At 31.1% G+C, this 17,426-nt stretch overlaps 1 protein-coding gene across 1 annotated transcript; it reads right to left on the bottom strand.

Moving 5' to 3' along the window:
• Window positions 1-7,928: 7,928 nt before the first annotated feature.
• On the bottom strand, window positions 7,929-13,353 carry LOC148272370 (speckle targeted PIP5K1A-regulated poly(A) polymerase-like). The gene is made up of 3 exons (XM_088240128.1): window positions 13,217-13,353; window positions 11,152-11,343; window positions 7,929-9,785 (listed from the first exon to the last, which is right to left on the bottom strand). The coding sequence occupies exons 2-3, from the start codon at window positions 11,330-11,332 to the stop codon at window positions 8,311-8,313; spliced, it is 1,656 nt and encodes a 551-aa protein (XP_088096254.1). The 5' UTR covers window positions 11,333-11,343; window positions 13,217-13,353; the 3' UTR covers window positions 7,929-8,310.
• Window positions 13,354-17,426: the final 4,073 nt, after the last annotated feature.

The raw sequence follows: 17,426 nt of genomic DNA, 5'->3' as shown, positions 1-17,426 counted from the left end.
CTTGAAAACGAATAATTTTGTTTACCTATTTATTTATTTAATAAAGAACATTAACTTGTAATAAATCAAAAGCTAGCTGTTTTTATTCCCTTTAAATATGTATATAATAATTATCTTATGATTCAATTTAAACCAGGTTGTGGTCTCGCGGTAGGGTAGTGTCGCGGACTGGTCCGAGAAATCCAAAATGGCTCCGAAATTGAAATTGTATGTATTTAGGTAAATCCAAGTAAAGCAAATAATTCTTGTTTTTTTTTTTTAAATCAGAAATAGGAATTAAGTATATTAAAACGGCCGTTTTTTTATAGCCGTCAAAATCGTGTCTCATTTATGAAATGAAGGCTATTCTGGCGTCATAAGCAAAAAGGCAGTTATTTGCAAAAGGCATATTTTGAGATGACACTTTTTAGTATTTATCAACTTTATGCAAATTTAAAAAACTGTAAATAATCATAAATAAAAACAATGTTCAATGGTTTTTAAAAACTTTTTTATTTATTAATAGACTATTAAACTAAGCCTCTTTAAAAATATGTATAAATATCATCAGCGTTACTATTTTTTTTAAATTTGTATTTCTGAAACTACTCCGCGTGTGACGTCTCAAGTTCTCTTCTTCTTCTTCTCAGTCAGTTCTGCCGATTGGTCTGCTGACGTACCGTAAACCGGAAATCTTTCACAGCTGTCTTGTCATTGGTTATTGTTATATTAGTATGGAATACTTATAGTTTAAAACATAAAAAATCTCCATATCAGAACTGACTGAGCCATGTTAGACGGAGACTATCCTAAACAAAGGACGCTCCGTATTCATTTTCTAATCCACTAGTTTTATATAGATTCCTTGTAGCTCAACCACAAATAACTATAGACGTGCATAAAAACATGCTAAGCATTTGAGCGATCACAATTAACAATAATGAACATGTTTAAGTTATCGCAGTCATAAGTCAACGCGTGTGTAATCTCTAAGTCAACGCTCGTGTCGGTTTGTTTTTTGTTTTCCTCGTAAATAAATACAGTTTAATGGCGAAAAATTGGCGTTTACTATAAAAAATAATACATTATATTGCATTTGCAAAAAAGTAAGGAGTATTTAATACAAAAAAGTGGAAATTAAATTACAATTACTATGGCGACTGCTTTTCTTGACATTTGGCTTGCCAACCGCCGGCTAAATGCAATGAATAGAATGATAAATAATAAATAAAAATAGCAGTTTTGGAATATTTTCCATATTTACACCGGTGAAATTGAAATATGTGATTGCGCAGCAGAATTATGCGTCACGAATCGTAAATATTTTGACATTTAATATTAGGTGTTCACGGATGTTCCATTGTGATCGCGAATACGATAAACAATCCTGGTGATAAATTGTTATCACGTCGCTTATTAGCACGTCGATAGTTATTTGTGATTGAGATACTGGTATTAAATATGTATACTTATTTATGCAATAAATTTATAAAATAAATTGGTTGATTCATGTTTACTAGTGATGTTCAAAGTAGTTCTTTTTTATTGAAATATTTTTTATTATTTTTTCATATATTTTCAAGAACATTTGCCGTACAATTTAATGCTCTATTTTTTCCCCCCGCGTAAGAATACATTTTTGTATCCAATTTCCCATAGGGCTGAACTCACGCTGCATTGGGCTGGCGATATATTAGTTATGTATTTCTGTTGTTTATAAAGCTAAAATATGTTTTTATTTTTGTGTTACATGGTAAAATTGGGTCTGCAGTATTAGCTTTTTTACTGAATTTTAAATTATTATTATTAAACTAAACTCAGGGAGAAATAAAGGAGGTAGATTGCATAGCTCCAGGTGATTTTATTGCATTTTTTAAAGCCTCTTGTAATCAATGGGGCTTCCTATTCCATCCTAGCCCCAGGCTAATTTCATGCCTATTTATTAGACGGTACATATGTATTTAATATATCGAGGCTTTACTGACTGAATGCATTATTTTCCGAGATAAGCTTTTTTATTCTTTCAACGCATTATTTTTCCCACAATTTTCTTTTGTTAAGCTTTGAAAGAGTGATCTTTATTCTAGACATAGCACAAAATTTGAAATGAACATCTTGCACCTATGTTTAAAAATATTTTAAATATAAAAAGATTATTGACTTAATTCATTCTGTCAGTATACCTTTGATATATTCCTCTGATTCGCATGCACAGAACTGCTTATAATTATGCAGAACTGTTGGACTTACTCCACATCACTCCTGCTGCAATTAAATCAGCTATCATATCTATTTAATGAATTAAGAATACTCCAGAAGAAGCTTTGAATCATATTTGAATACATCGGACTGTGTCTGAAAATCCCCCCACTTTGCCCCGCTTTCGCCGCGCGCATTTGTAAAGTCGCCGCGTAATGTTGCCAGATGGGAAAAAATATAATCATAACACAAATGTAAGGTTAAAAAAATATATTCTTCTAAAATTTAACTGCACACGCGGAAACATTGATTGACACAACAGAGTAGATAAGTAAAGGGTCATTTAATAAGAGTAATTGAATTAATGAACTTTGAACTCAAAATATAAAACAAATTTTATTTGACATAAAACGGATATTTTTATAACATAAAATAATATTCGATGTTTAAAAGATAATATCGGTCAAATGTACACCACTGTGTTGTTTAATTCGAGGTCCAATTTTCATTATTTCCCTCGTTAGATGAGCAAAGTAGGGTAAAAATATTACTACCCTGGCAACACTAACGAATTGTCCATTTTGTTTTCTTCGACAATCTGACAGATGGAAAAATGATTCAATTTTTAAGTAATGCATTTGCTACTTACACATTCATTTGCTAATTACACATGAAATGTGATCCCATCCTGTTTCTTTAAGATCCTTGCAGTATTTCTACACTTTAAAAGGACACAACACGGCATAGTTGAATTAAAATCGTGAGTTGCGTACTGAGCGACGTCTACAAAAAAACTAATAGATCAAAACGTAAAACTACTCTTTTAAGAGTAGTTTAGTCGCCTTCCGTTTGATGCTTGTATGCGGTTTCTGGACTTTTCTTAATTCTATGGTTTTCGTTTCAATTCCTCTTTACTTTCATTCCTTTTTTTAAATTAGTTACATCTTTAGTCTAATTATTATGATTTTATGTTATTTGCTATGATTATACACTTTATGCACTTTTAAACTGTATATTGTAAGAGCCCTCTGGGCGTTTTATAATAATAAAATAAAAAAACGTTTATACACACTTGCCGACATTTTGTACCACTTGCTAATCAAGGACAGGGAACGGACCCAATCTCAGTTAACGAATGAACTAGAGATCCAAATGACACGAAGACACATTTAGTTTGGCGCTCTTTTCGTTCGCAAACTAACTGAACGAGATGTGAGAACCGTATCTCTAGTTCAATGTTTCCGACCATGTCAGTACGACCGGGTCGTTCGCGAACTACACGCCTCTATTTTGTACGAAATTAACTAATATTTTTTTTTATGAGATAGTATTTCAATTAGTCATTTGCATAAAATTTAAGTACCTGCTCAATAATTAAATCAAAAAATCAGAACCACAAAATTGAATCATCGGTGTTTATGGTACGTTATTTATTGTACTATATGAGTGGTTTATGCTATGTATATGTGCCGCATGTAATGCATATGTTTGTGTATGTTTTATATGTGCGTTCATGTGTGTGCGTGGATGGCCCGGAGTGTACATTCGGTATTTTTATTTATTACCTCCATGGAAAACGCAAATGTCAACAATTATTCTTTTCTCACTTAAAATTCTTATTTTTTTGTCACATTTAATGTTTATCTCTTTTTAATTTATAAAAACTTAATTGGTCTTTTTATGTTAAAAAATTGTTGTTTTTAATACTTATTTTGTATGACTGTATGTTTTCTGAATAAAATAAAATAAATAAATATAATATACAAACTGAACCCGGCAATGCTTTGCTATTGCTAAATTTGAGTACATACTCGTATAAAGAGGAAAAAAGATTATTTAACTTTTCATCGATAAGTAGGAACCTAGGTACTTGTTTACTATTGAATTCCAAATCTAAAAATAATAGATATTCAAATATTGGATTTAAGTACTTTTTTATGTTTGATTTCCAAAACATAAAATAATTATTTTCAAATATAGAATTCTTTTAACAAATGTCAAACTCTGCTCAGGGGTGCACTTTAGTTAGGAATGCGATTTTGAAAAATGTATCGAATGTCAGTTGATATTATTTTAGTATTACCAAAAATCCAGTTAAAATAAATAAATGGGCAGAAATTATAAGGAATTAAGGGAAATAATCTGATTGGGATCCATAAAAAGGGAACGTTGTTTGTAAACATTCTAAAACAAACTTTTTTTATACTAAAAAAAATAACATTCTTTCATTTCATATTAATGTGCATTCTCGACAAATGCAACCCTAGTGAGCGATTAAAAAAACATTTACGCTCGTAACTTTTTTTCTACTTTAATATATGGAGATTTTAAAAGCTATAAACCTGCTCATGGCAAAGACGTACATTTCACTGAAACTTGGACGCAAATCGGTCTAGTAGTTATTCAGTCCATCAAGGACACACATACGAACATTGCCTTTTATATAAATAGATGGATAGATAGATTATATTCTCGTTATGATGAATGGAAATAAAACCAATTATTTAATTTTGTATTAGGCTTTATTTTAACCGAAAATACAAGACTAAAACAAAACATTTTAAATAGCGTAAAATCTACCTAATAAAGTAAGGAGTTTTTGTAATAGTCAACACACTTAATAAATACAAGAGAAGCTGTTTATGTACTATGTAAAAGAAATGTTTAAAGCTTAAATGCTATGACAGGCCTGGGAAAACTGGGCCCAGCGAGCTTTAATCATATTTCTGAAAAACTGTTTTTTCTGCCTTTTAAACATCCAAAATAATAAATTTAAAAAAAAAACAAACTTCTGAGTTTTGAGAGTAAGGGCCTGAGGAGAATATTAAGGATAAGGATTCATAACTAATTTTGAAGTCCGAGAACGGACTCAGCAGCCTCCTATAACTAGTGTTCTGAAGGTGCGGCGGTGGACCTGGCTTGGAAACGTGCTGCAGACGCCTCAACCCAAGCTGCCTTTTCTTCACACCTACGGACTCTCACCGCCCTGGAAGAACGTTGATGGCGATCTTTCAGCTTTATTCGGCGGAATTAAAAGACTCCGGATTGAGATAGGAGGAGGCGAAAGTGCTGGCTAGTGATGAGATATCCTGGAGACGTTTGGTGATGGCCACATGCTCTCCACTTAGTAGCGGATGTGGAAAAGTTTTAGTGTTATTACTTAAGTTTTATTCTCTCTTTTTGGGAATAAAAATACAGCAAAACCCCTGTTTTATGTTTTTCAAGGGAGCAACAAAAAAAGTGTAAAACTGAGGAAAACTGAGAAAATGAAAAATGTATAGAAAAAAATAAATTTCTTTAAAATATAATTATTGTACAAGACTATACTAAATATACTGCAGAAAATTTCTAAGAACTGTCATAATTGGGGGATATTAACTAATGATTTAACTAAAAATATTTTTTTTTTTTTTCAAGCAATATTACATTTTTTTAAATATGTGTTTAAATAATTTTATCTAAGTACTTAACCATAAAAACACGAAAATAAAAATTTGAATTTGCATAAAATGCATGCAACTATGTTTTCCCTAAATATTGGGAAATTTTATTTATATGGTATCACTTTTTTTAGTATGGCACCACAAAATTTCAACTGTCATTTACATCACGGCAAAACTGTTTCACACTTTTATGATAACTGTTTAAACTATCTCCTTTTCTCATTTTTTTATATTTGTTTTTATTGAAATAAACGGCACTTAGTGCCTTTTACATATTAGTTACAAATACAATTAAATGTACATACATGTAAGCATAATTATAAGTGATACGGAGCATTTAAAACAATATTATTAATTAACAAATTAAGAAAGTCTAAAAAAGATAAACTATATAAAATAATAAAATATTACCAGTTATAGAATTATTGATAAAAAAAAAAGATAATTTGGTATTAGAAATACTTTGAACCAGTTTAAAAAAAAACTAAGAAAACAATTTTGAATAACATTAAAAAAAAAAAAAAATATTTGTTTATAACATCAAATAATATTTATATTGCCAATTTTTTTTAACTTTCTGCATAGTAATTTATTGATGTAAGACTTTATTCTTCCTAAACATGCGTCAACTGCATGTCACTATTTAGTAAAATGTCAAAATTAGACACTTAAACAAAATAGTCAATTACACTGCACCACTTTGAATTTAGTTAGAAACAATAATTTACGCATTTTTTTATTTACCTCGATTTTATTCTCCATTCACGCGGCGGCGCGCGGATCGTCTTTTTGACAGATCAATGAGTTATGAAAAAATTTCGATGTAAAACCGGGGGTTATGAAAAACGTTAAATGGGGGGAATATTTGAATGAGGATGTATGGAAAAAATGGGACCCACATATTTAAAAAGCGGGAAAACGTAAAATCAATGAAAGTAAAAACGAGGTTTACTGTAATTAACAATGTAATGATTCCGCTAATTTAAAAAAATTTAAAAGATGTAAACCAGTTCCACTCTTCTCAAATTGTTTTTGTATTAAAATTCCTTTTCATGACAATAAATAATGTATAAACAGTATTTTGCTTAAGGTCCACCATTCATTTTTGATTCCCAATACGGCCCGTCATTCGAAAAGTCTGCCCAGGCCTGTGGTATAATAACCCCTGTAACATGCTACACCCTTGTTCAGATTCGCTAGTGATTATAAAACAATGATAGGTGTGTAAATGTATTTTCTTGTCACATTCTAAACTAGAAAATAAAACAATTTATAATCATGATAATGATTATGATAAAATTATAAATATCCATAGTTATGATTTTTATTATAATCATTAACTATGGAGTTTTATCAAGAAATATCAACAAAAAACATCAATATTATTTATTTTTAATCAGCATAGCAGCTACTCAACCTAATATACGGGTGAAAGTATCATGAAATGAATCAAGAATTAAGTCAAAAAAGTTTTATTATTATTGTATCACATTATTTTCATTACTGCAGTAAGAAGGAAAATAATTATTACTAATACATCTTCATGTGATTAGCTCGTAACAAAAAATATATTATTGATACATCGAAAGATGAAACAAAATTGGTACAAAATACCATTAGGCATGTATCAAATATGGGTAGATTAAAAGGTACCTATGATTATAAACCACTCCACATTTTTATACACAATAATAAATTGTGTGAATTTTAAGTCACATTTAGAAGCTGTGGTAAAAAAAAATTAAATCAAAAAGCTAAAATTTAATTTTAACTTCAGACTATTTGAAAGAGTTTTCCTAAGCCTTTTAATCCCAGACTATTTTCCAGAGAATGTGTGAAAAATTCTTTTTTTTTTTTACAAATAACACTAGTTAATTAATTTATATAATTTAAAAAAAAACAACCTTTAACATTACCTTTAAAATATACAAAATCATGTACACATAGTATCTTGCAAGTTAAAATTTATGATGCACTTTCAATTATTGCTGAATGAGTACTAAATATAATTAGTATAGGTAGAAAAGATATCGTCGGTTGGCATGCATTACCGCCAATCTACTAAATCAACTTTTTCCAGGAGACTGTAAAAACTGTTTTCAAAATCAAATCTAATACATTATTTACTCCGATCGGCGGTACTGTTCTTCGGAAAGCTCACCTACTATTGGCCCCACACGTATTGTATGATTAAGGAACATCCAATAAGAGTTAAAAATCCCCCAATATGAAAATATTATTTTTGCCAAAATTGTAGATTGGCGGAAATGCACATCGACTGGCGATATTTGAAATAAAATGACGTTAAAAGTTGCCAAAATTGTATTGAAATGTTACATCCCAAGTACCTGCTTTTGTTTTCACCCACTTGCCCTTGACTTCGAGAGTTTTAGGGAGCATAATACATTAAAAGCCAGCAAGTTACCCGTAACTGTTCAATATAATACATGCTGTGAATGCATTATTTTAAAGGTTAGAAGATTTAAAATTAAATTTAAAACATTATCAGCACAAAAACCTGCACAAACATTTTGGAGCCGAAGACCAGTGATAGGCCACATGGGATTAAGAAGGTTAAGGTAGTTTTCTGTACCTTATAATACTTCATTTGTTAATATAACAAGAAATAAAAGGATCCTTTTCAAGAAAATAAAATGTCATCACACAATGCAGTTTCCAGTCAATTATATCAATTTAATACAAATGACACTCCATCATCTAAGATAGGAGTAAAAAAGTTAACAAAGCTTGTGAATTTTTTATTAGAATAATTCAAGTTGTCTATTTTAACGCGTATCGCTTTCTGGGGAACCTGTACTTCAATGTCAAGGATGAAGCTAAACATCACTTCCGGTGTATGTTCAATTTGAAGACTATGAAGAACTTTATTAGAAGCGTCCACATGCCACTGCATACTTCCTACAGCCCCATTGCTGATATTTAGGTATGTGTCTCTAGTGGACCATAAGTCATAAAATGAGTGACACTTGTACTGAATATTAGATTTACAAATAGTTTTGTCGAGTGGCAAATTTGCGTCGAAGATAAATGTACATTTGAGAATATTTCCCAGAATGTTGTCTAATAAAGCTTTCAACCTGGTGTAGTATAGAGAGATAAGTTCTTCGGATAAAGTTTGAGATTTGTCTACCGGATAACTTTTAATAAAAGGAACCATCTTAGTGGGGGCTCCTTGAATGCCATCGACCGTAAGAAGGTTGTGTATTAGTCCGTCGGTGCAGCCGGTACTTTTGGCCGCTCTAATTTTTCGAAGACCGATTGTGCAGGATTCTATGAAAGACCTTTTGATTTTCGCGGACACAAATGTTAAATTACGATTAAGTTGAAGGGGATCTTGAACATTCAAAATATTTGTACTGCGGAAAGGAGTACTTTCCGGTCGACTCGAGTAAACTATGTATCTATAATAGGAAGTTGGCAAATTAGAGATCCCTTCTTCTTGAAAATGGCTTACGGGTATAGTTAATCCGGTGAGTGGACTTATAACATTAGTTTCAAATGGAAAATTAACATAGTACTGAAAGAAGCCTTCCAAAAGATCTAAAATACTCATGGTATTGAGATTTGGTGGAAAACTTTCGTGAGAGTTATTAAAGCCGAAATTCCACCCATCGCAAATGATATCATATTTAGAATCAGTCTGTAAGAACTCTACGGGCGGTAGTATGGGTTTGGAAAGATTTTGTAAGTAAAATATCACAAACATAATAAGTCCGTAACAAGCTATTTTATTTGTGCCCACGAGCGAGTTAAGTTTGCCCCAATATTTGATGAATACACACAGAGGGATCAATCTGGAATCAGTGGAAAGTAGAAACCTCAGCATGTCGCTATTATATATACCAAAGGGGCTTTTAAAACTCAAGTCAACGTTGAATTTACTGGGTATATGGACCATTTTGATGATAGGGATTTTAGCGGACAGAATCATAAGAACGGCACCATATAAACTGTGATGTTCGCGCAACTCGTAATATACCTTTTTTATTATATGTTCTTCGGTGAAATGCGAGATAGGTCTGTAGAAAAAGTTTCCAAATTTATCTTGGGAGCCAAATTGGGACATTTCCACGTAACAGTCCACGTCACTATCCAATATCGCCAAACCATTTACTATGGACCCAAATGGTAATATGCGGGAACCTAAAATAAACTTCTAACGTTAAACAAAATAATAAATAGCATATTGATCGACGGTTAAGCATTGACAAATGTTTACACCAATCATTACTTGCATAAAAAAAACATATTAAAACTCATCATCAGCAAAGCCTGATGGTGCATATGGCACTGCATTGACAAAGTAAATGCAGCGTATCTCGGTCATCTATTGCAGGAAAGCCGAGTTGGTGGTGCCAGTCCAGACACAGAGAAATATTGCAGTAACCGCCTTCAAACTTTCCCAGAAATTTAACCTTTTCCTTTTTCCAGAAAATTTACCTGGGAGTAACAATAAGGAAGTTCAGTGGTTTTTTATATAAATGTATTTTTTTTCTTAGTAGACTATCAAACTAAGCCAATTTTTCAATATTTTTTTTATAAATTTAAATTTTCAATATTTTTATTGCCATGATTTTTTAAAAATTTTAAGTTACTCCGCCCATGACGTAACTACCGTACATTCACGGAGACTGAACCGCTGTGCGTGTGCAAACTACGAGCCCACTGCCTGATATCGCATGATTGGCCCATTTCACACCACGGCATGATAAAATACAATACGGTGGATTGATATTATTGTTTTACACTTATTTATTTATTTAATGCCTGGCAAACGCAATAACCAGTACACCACGAGACCGATTAATCTCCAGTCGATTTCCTTTGGCAGGATTTTTACTTGAGAGTACTCAGTATTTCAATAATGATTTTAATAAAATTATCATTAAAATCTCTTCTGTTAAATTCTGCTATATTATTTGAACCGGTTTGTGGTCCCGTGGCTAGTGTTGCAGACTCACGGATCAAAGGTCTGAGGTTCAAACCCTAATTTTAAGTTTAATAAACACCTGTATATACATATATATATGTTAATAAATACAACATTGATAAGAGGTAAATGAAATATAATGTTTAGAAACCCCATAAGTTATTGACTAAATGCCACAAGTCAAGCCACTTTAAATTTCTTAAAATGAAACATTCCCTTGGCTGTCATTTGATAAAATAATAATGCTCATTTTTTTTTTTAAAATCATAATTAAAAAAATAGACGCTTGTATGCAATGTAAAAGTCAGTAAATTGTTTTTATTTTGTAGACCTCTTAAGAATACTTCTGTTGAATTGTGGGATTTCTGAATATTACGTTTCAAATGCTAGTCACATTTTTCAATGGGAGTTTGTCGCAAGGCTGTGATTATTATAATAGCAGCCTCCGTGGTTCCGGGGGCTCAATTGCCAGTGAGAACACAAAAATTGAATGTGATTTTTCTCAAACCTGGGTGTTCTGTGCTGTGATTCATCACTGTAATTGGGCCTCCTGGCTCATTGTGGTGCAAAAAAAATTACCTGGAAACTTCTTACTGAGCGTTCCCTCGATATCTAGGCAGACGTATTGTAGATTTTCAACCACCGATGGCTTTAAACGTATTGCTTCCAACAAGATCCTAATTTGCTGGTCAAAGTCTCCGGGAAGATCAAATTCAGTAGCGGGGGGGAGATCGGATTTTTTGTTACCCTTTGGAAACATTTTCGCCGGAGCTTGAATATGAAAAAAAAAGACAACGTAAGAACTACACAATATAAATACATTACATTTTAAATCATCTTAATACAGATAAAATTAATAAAACGATTTATCATTAAAAGTCAGAAGACATTCACTTAAGAGTGAAAGTATGCTAAAACTCCAATTACTGAGTGCCATATTTTATTGTTTTTGAAATTTTACAGGGAATCAGAATCACATTAAAAACTTTTATTTTTTTGTTTGGATAAACGGAGTTTTACTGTATTATGAATGAACTGAAATAGTTACTGTCATTTTTATTTTTTTTGTCTAAAAATATGTTTTTTTAAGAACATGATTAAATTCTAAAAAAAAATTATTATAATTCGTTAGAGGCAGGCAGCCTTTGCTGATGCGCCTATATCTCGTGTACTGCTTTTTGTCCAAGTTCTTCTTCCTTCAAAAAAGCATCCAAACAGTTTTTGAACTGGTTGACTTGAATGGACAACTAGACTTGGCAATTAATTCCAGTCTGAAACTACCCTGCTGGAAAGGAAGTTTTTCTTGGGATTGAGGTGGAATTGGGGGCGATAGAGCTTCCAGCTATGACCCCCTAAATTTGTTATAAAAATTATGATGTATCTGTTTATGTAATATACTATCTTTCAACTCCATGACATCTCTATCCTGATGAGTTCACAATTGGGTTTTTGCAAAATAAACTACAATCTAGAATCAATAGGGTCTTTGCACTTTTTATTATTATTATTATTTTTTAATAATCAAAAAAAATAACAATTGTAATGGTATATTTTTTTTCCTTGTAACGTCAGATAAATTTTCTAAAAAGGTTTAAATATGCATATTTTTCATGATTTGAACATGAACATGAGAAAACGGCACATATAACATTACCGCGCTATACTTGTACGCAATGTTTGTTAGAAGCGCATGACGTGTGATGTCGAAAATGTCAAATGTCAATGTCAATATTACTAGTAAATCTCTAAAAATGTTAGGCTTCATGTTACGTGTGACTAAGGAATTCAAAAACATAGGCACTTTGAAGTTGATGTATACTTCATTAGTGAGAAGCCGGTTAGAGTATAACTCTAGAATATGGACTCCTTACTACAACTGTCACCAAAATTCTATTGAAAGAGTCCAATAAAAATTCTTACGGTATATAAATTTTAAACTTAGAATCAGTCATGAATTTTTAAATTACGATTTTTTACTAAAAACATTAAATTTGTTAAAACTTAACGATAGAAGAAAAATTATAGACCTTTTAAATTTATTCAAAATTGTAAATTCAATATGGGATTGCCCTGAACTATTATCTCTCATCAACTTCAGGGTGCCTGGAAAAATGACTAGACAGGTGCCACCGTTTTGTAGCAACAATTCGCACCTTTATTCAAAAAAAGAAATAACTCAAAATTTCAATATTGTGGGAAAAACCATTTTAAGTTTAGCAATGTTCACATAGACAACCTTAATTATCATTAAAAAAAAAAATAAACCCTTCAGGCCAATTCCAAAAGCAGGGATAGGTAGTGTTATTATTGAACTATTAGAATACTGTAGAAAATTACACATATTTTTATAGCAAGGCATTTAAAAAAATATTTTTTTTTAAAGTTCGTAGATATTTCACTTTTCAGTAAAATAAGTGATCAAATTATTTAGATACAGATTGAGTAATTGTAAATATTGCAGTTTTATATTAAAATTGTCTTGTAAACAGATAAAACATTTAAATTCTTTGCAATATTAACCAAAGAAGCATAAACTATCCGAGAAATATTTCGTATTGTTTCTATGTTAATTTAAAGTAACTAATTATAACATTGTGTTTTCTTATTTATAAAAGAAGTCTTTCTTTATTTTATCGTTTAGTACCTATCGGTAGTTGTCCCCTTAAGCGATACTAAAAGTTCCAATCTTGTTGAATCCTAGCTTCTTCTAATACATTCAGTACCTTTCAGGGTGCGAAGTGGTGGCAAAAGCGATACTTCAAGGTAAATAATCATAAAAGCGTTACATTGGAAGTAAGGACCTTAATAAATCAATAAAAACAGCATAAATTATAATATTTTAGTGTTTAATTATATCAAATCAGACTTAAGAGTAGGTAGTGTACATCAACCATCAATAATGAGAGTGATGCTCTCCCCCAACTGACGAAATCTGTCTTCAATGACATCAATAAATCAAAACAAAACTGTAACATAAATCTTTCCAAAATCTTCTATAATTAACAAAAAGTATTTGAGACTTATAATCAGACTTAATTATTTAGCTTTATTATCATAAAAAATCAACTTAAAATGAGATCTGGCGAAGCACCCAAGTAGTTTTCAAAAACATAAAATATTGAATTATAAAACCCCGCATAAAATAAAGGGATCAATCCTTTGGAAATTAGTTCTTTAAAATCTTTTTTTTGTTTGCACTTATTTGTTGTTTGTTCAAATAAGTCGAATTTAGTGTTATTTCAGTAGTTTCTTTAATTTTCTTTCTTTTATTTCTCACATTGATTTCCTTGTAATTTTCATCTTTGTAAGATGTTTTATGTAAGAAAACATTTAGGGTTATTTTTGTTTATTTTTAGAACTTTTATTTAATTCCGTTTTTAGATCGTAAAATGATTCAAAACTCATTTCGTGCAAAATTAAAGGAGGTTTTGACTTTTTGTCATTTTTTATTAAAGCTATATACTGGTGGGGTGTATATATTAGACCAGATTTTAAGGTTTTCTTAACTCCCTTCTCGATGATGCTATGCAAATTATCCGCCTCAAAAATTTATTTGTTATGCTCTTTATGTTCAATGTCTGCACATGTAAATATAGTGATGTTGTATATTTATTTTTGTTTTGCCCGCAGCAATTGTCCGAATAGAACATCACTTTCTTTTCATCATCGTCCTCATCACTTAAAGCTTTCAGATATGCCCATACACATGAACCGATCTCTATAGCACTACGTTTAGCATCACATTCTGACCAAAAATAGCAATGCACATTTTTGTAGGCTACTTTACAATCCTTTTGTGTTAATTCGGTTGTGGTCAAATTATAACTATTTAGTTTATAATAAAAGGAGGAAGTGTCACCTTTTGAACACTGCAACACTGCTTCTAAATCATAAACAGCTACTTTGACATTTTTGTTTACTTTTTTGCGATCATTGAGCTTCTCAATCCTACTACAATTTTTCTCTTCCATAAGTGTTTGGTATTTTTCTTCTAAGTCTTGTTTTTGATTGAGTTACATAAATCACACTGATCCTTTTTGGGCTGGAAAAATGAGAGATTAAATTCCGTTGTGAATATTTTATAGTAAGTTGTATATGTTCCTGGGTCTTTATCATCCTGTTGTTGCTTTACTTAAAAATCGTTGAATAAATCTCTAATGGTTTTGCTGCCTTCTATATATTCCCTGGTGAAAGAAGCTCATAGGTGTGAGATTCAATCTTAGGGATCGAATTAATGTGTTCCATGATCGCGGCTCGTAATGCAGGATCAATTTTTCTATGGCTTTTATGTCTTCCTCTCAAATCATTTAGTGAAAAATCATTTTCGATTATTTTATTTTGTTGCCTTATAAAAAGTTTTAACTCTTATCATATCGTTGTCGGCTACAAGATGAAAAGCTTTGTTTCTGTGCCTGGGTCTTTTAGCATTCGTATATTTGTATTTAGGCTGCACATCAATTATACTTGTACTCGTGTTCGCTCTTTGCTTTGCCGAATCCCCCAAATCCCAAAACTTCCGGAAAAGTTCATATCTGCTATACATATTAATATTAGAAGTGCATTTAAGTCTACATTTTTCCGAGCAAGGTTCTTTAAGCCACCGGGCTGCAACACTTTCCTTAGTTTTCGACATGGATACATATGAGTTTCCCTTATTACGCATACATTTTATTTTATTCTGTTTCCACTTGGAAGGATTTTTAGTACGCTTGCGCCCCTTTTTAGGGGCAGATCTTCTTATCCTTTTTGAATTTGACGAACTAGTAGAAGAGCTCGATTGGTCAAAAAAATAATTCCCTTTTCTTCTAGGTTCCATGTTTACAAACGACGGATCTGTATCGCTTAGGTCTACTTTCGTCAGTATATAAAGGGGGTGTATTATAATAATTTTGAGTCTGCTTTAACTCCCTGGGATTACGATTTAATCCCTAAAAGATAAAGATTGGAATTAAATTGAAGACAACATTTTCTATTGACAAAAAGGCAAAAATGTCGGTAGTTAACATTTCCTACATTATTACTGTAAATAATAACTTACTGCATTCTTTCTATTCTCAAGATATTTTTGCTGCGGACGAGTATTTTCAATAACATCATCGTCGTCTGTTTCAACGACAGTCACATACCTAGTAATAAGTGACTGAGAATTTGCTTGTTGCGCTGATCGCAAACTCTCCAAGTCAGAACTTGACGAATATAGGCTAGAAAAGGATGACGTCGAAGACGAAATTGAGGATGATGAAGAACTTGACGAAGATTGACGGACACGATTTCCTTCATTCTAGTTTTCTGCCTCCGTAGTTTTGTATTGTGTTCATATTCAGACAAGGTAATGTCACTATCATAATAAGGTACCAGATTTTTATTATGTTGTGTGTTTTCAGGCTTGTGTTTTTTGTGCCCTCGAAGACAATGATCTAAAATCAGATCAGAGTATTATTTCAAATTTCCGATTTACGTACACAAATTAATTTTATTAGATTATCACTTATTAACAATGAAACACTAAAATTATTGATTAATAGTTTACAACAAAAAATGTTTATATCCAGTATTTTACTCGTGGTATAATTAAAAAAGTAAAAAAACTCTGAAAATAACAAAAACTGTATCTATCAAGTTCATTCGTAAACAGGAGCAAACCAAAAAATATCTACATTTCTGATAAATAATAGTACAAAACTGAAACAATCTAAATTCATTCAAGTTTTGCTTAACATTTTTACTATAAAACTGCATAAACTTGAAATGATGTCGTTATATGATAATATATAATTTACACAAAACTGAATTAAGTCATAATTTTACTAAAAAAAAATTGTCTACTTTGTTACTAACGGGGAACAAGTCTGAGAAATGCACTTTTTGAATAGAATAAAACATATAAAATAATTACCTGGTAGTAAAACACCGATTTATTTCGCTTTTTTGACGCTCTTCAGAGATCTTACCTCGAACAAAGCCGGCGCATCACCGAATTTGATCACTTTACCGGTAGCAATTTGTTCACGCGCGTAAGTCAAAAAGAGAGCGACGGTTATTTATCTCAGTCATTTTTGTTGTATTGAGTTAGCTGTTGAAGTGATTGTATTTTGATGATAAGGTTAATTAAGTTTACGATAAAAACTCGAAATATGTCCATTTTTAGTTATTTCGTTTTTTTAATAAAGGTGCGAATTCATGGACAGTGTATACTTGTAATGCCATATTAAATAGACTTCATGAACTCGGAAAAAATCATTCCCACGTATCTGATATATTTAGTGTAGGGTATTGTTCCTAACAAACCTTTTGAACTTTTTGGAAAAAGATGGTGAATGGTAATTATATTTATTTATTCATGCATTTCATAATATATATATACAGTTTTTTGTTCACTTTGCCTAGCTGTGTGAAACAGTACTTATGATTTTCTTGTTGTTTTACTGTAGAATGTTTTATTATTTAAACTTTCTACTGAATATGCTGTATAATTTTTAGGTTAATTTTTTAAATATAAATCTTGTATAATTTTCAGTTAATTTTTTTTTATTAGTCTTGGATATAAGGAAATTCATGTTTTCAAAAATATATATATTTATATTAAGCCAAATATGTTAATATTATAAATGTTTGTAAAAGGCAGATTTGCCGTTTACGTTTATAAAATAAAATAAAATAAAACGCCACAAGCTGTTTTGTGTATGCTTGTTTTAACCCGAAAACACTGATAGAACACATTAGAATCATAAAAATCCGCTCTAAATATTTAACATTTTTTCTACATTATTCCCAATTTGTGAAAATACTCTATTGATTGGTTTTTCCGGTATTTTAGATTATTCTTAACTAAAAAACATTTGAGGACATTCAGA

This window comes from Micrasema longulum, unplaced genomic scaffold (assembly GCF_059751315.1).
Source record: "Micrasema longulum isolate JH-2025_06_02 unplaced genomic scaffold, ASM5975131v1 h1tg002352l, whole genome shotgun sequence".
Lineage (NCBI taxonomy): Eukaryota > Metazoa > Arthropoda > Insecta > Trichoptera > Brachycentridae > Micrasema > Micrasema longulum.
Note: the sequence above shows the minus strand (reverse complement) of the source record. Positions and strands in the feature narration are given on the sequence as shown.

Coding starts and splice junctions, on each gene's coding strand:
- LOC148272370 (XM_088240128.1), bottom strand. CDS start 11,332: ATGTTTCCAAAGGGTAACAAAAAATCCGATCTCCCCCCCGCTACTGAA. Junction 9,786..11,151: donor GCTCAGTAAGAAGTTTCCAG/GTAATTTTTTTT, acceptor AGTTTATTTTAG/GTTCCCGCATATTACCATTT.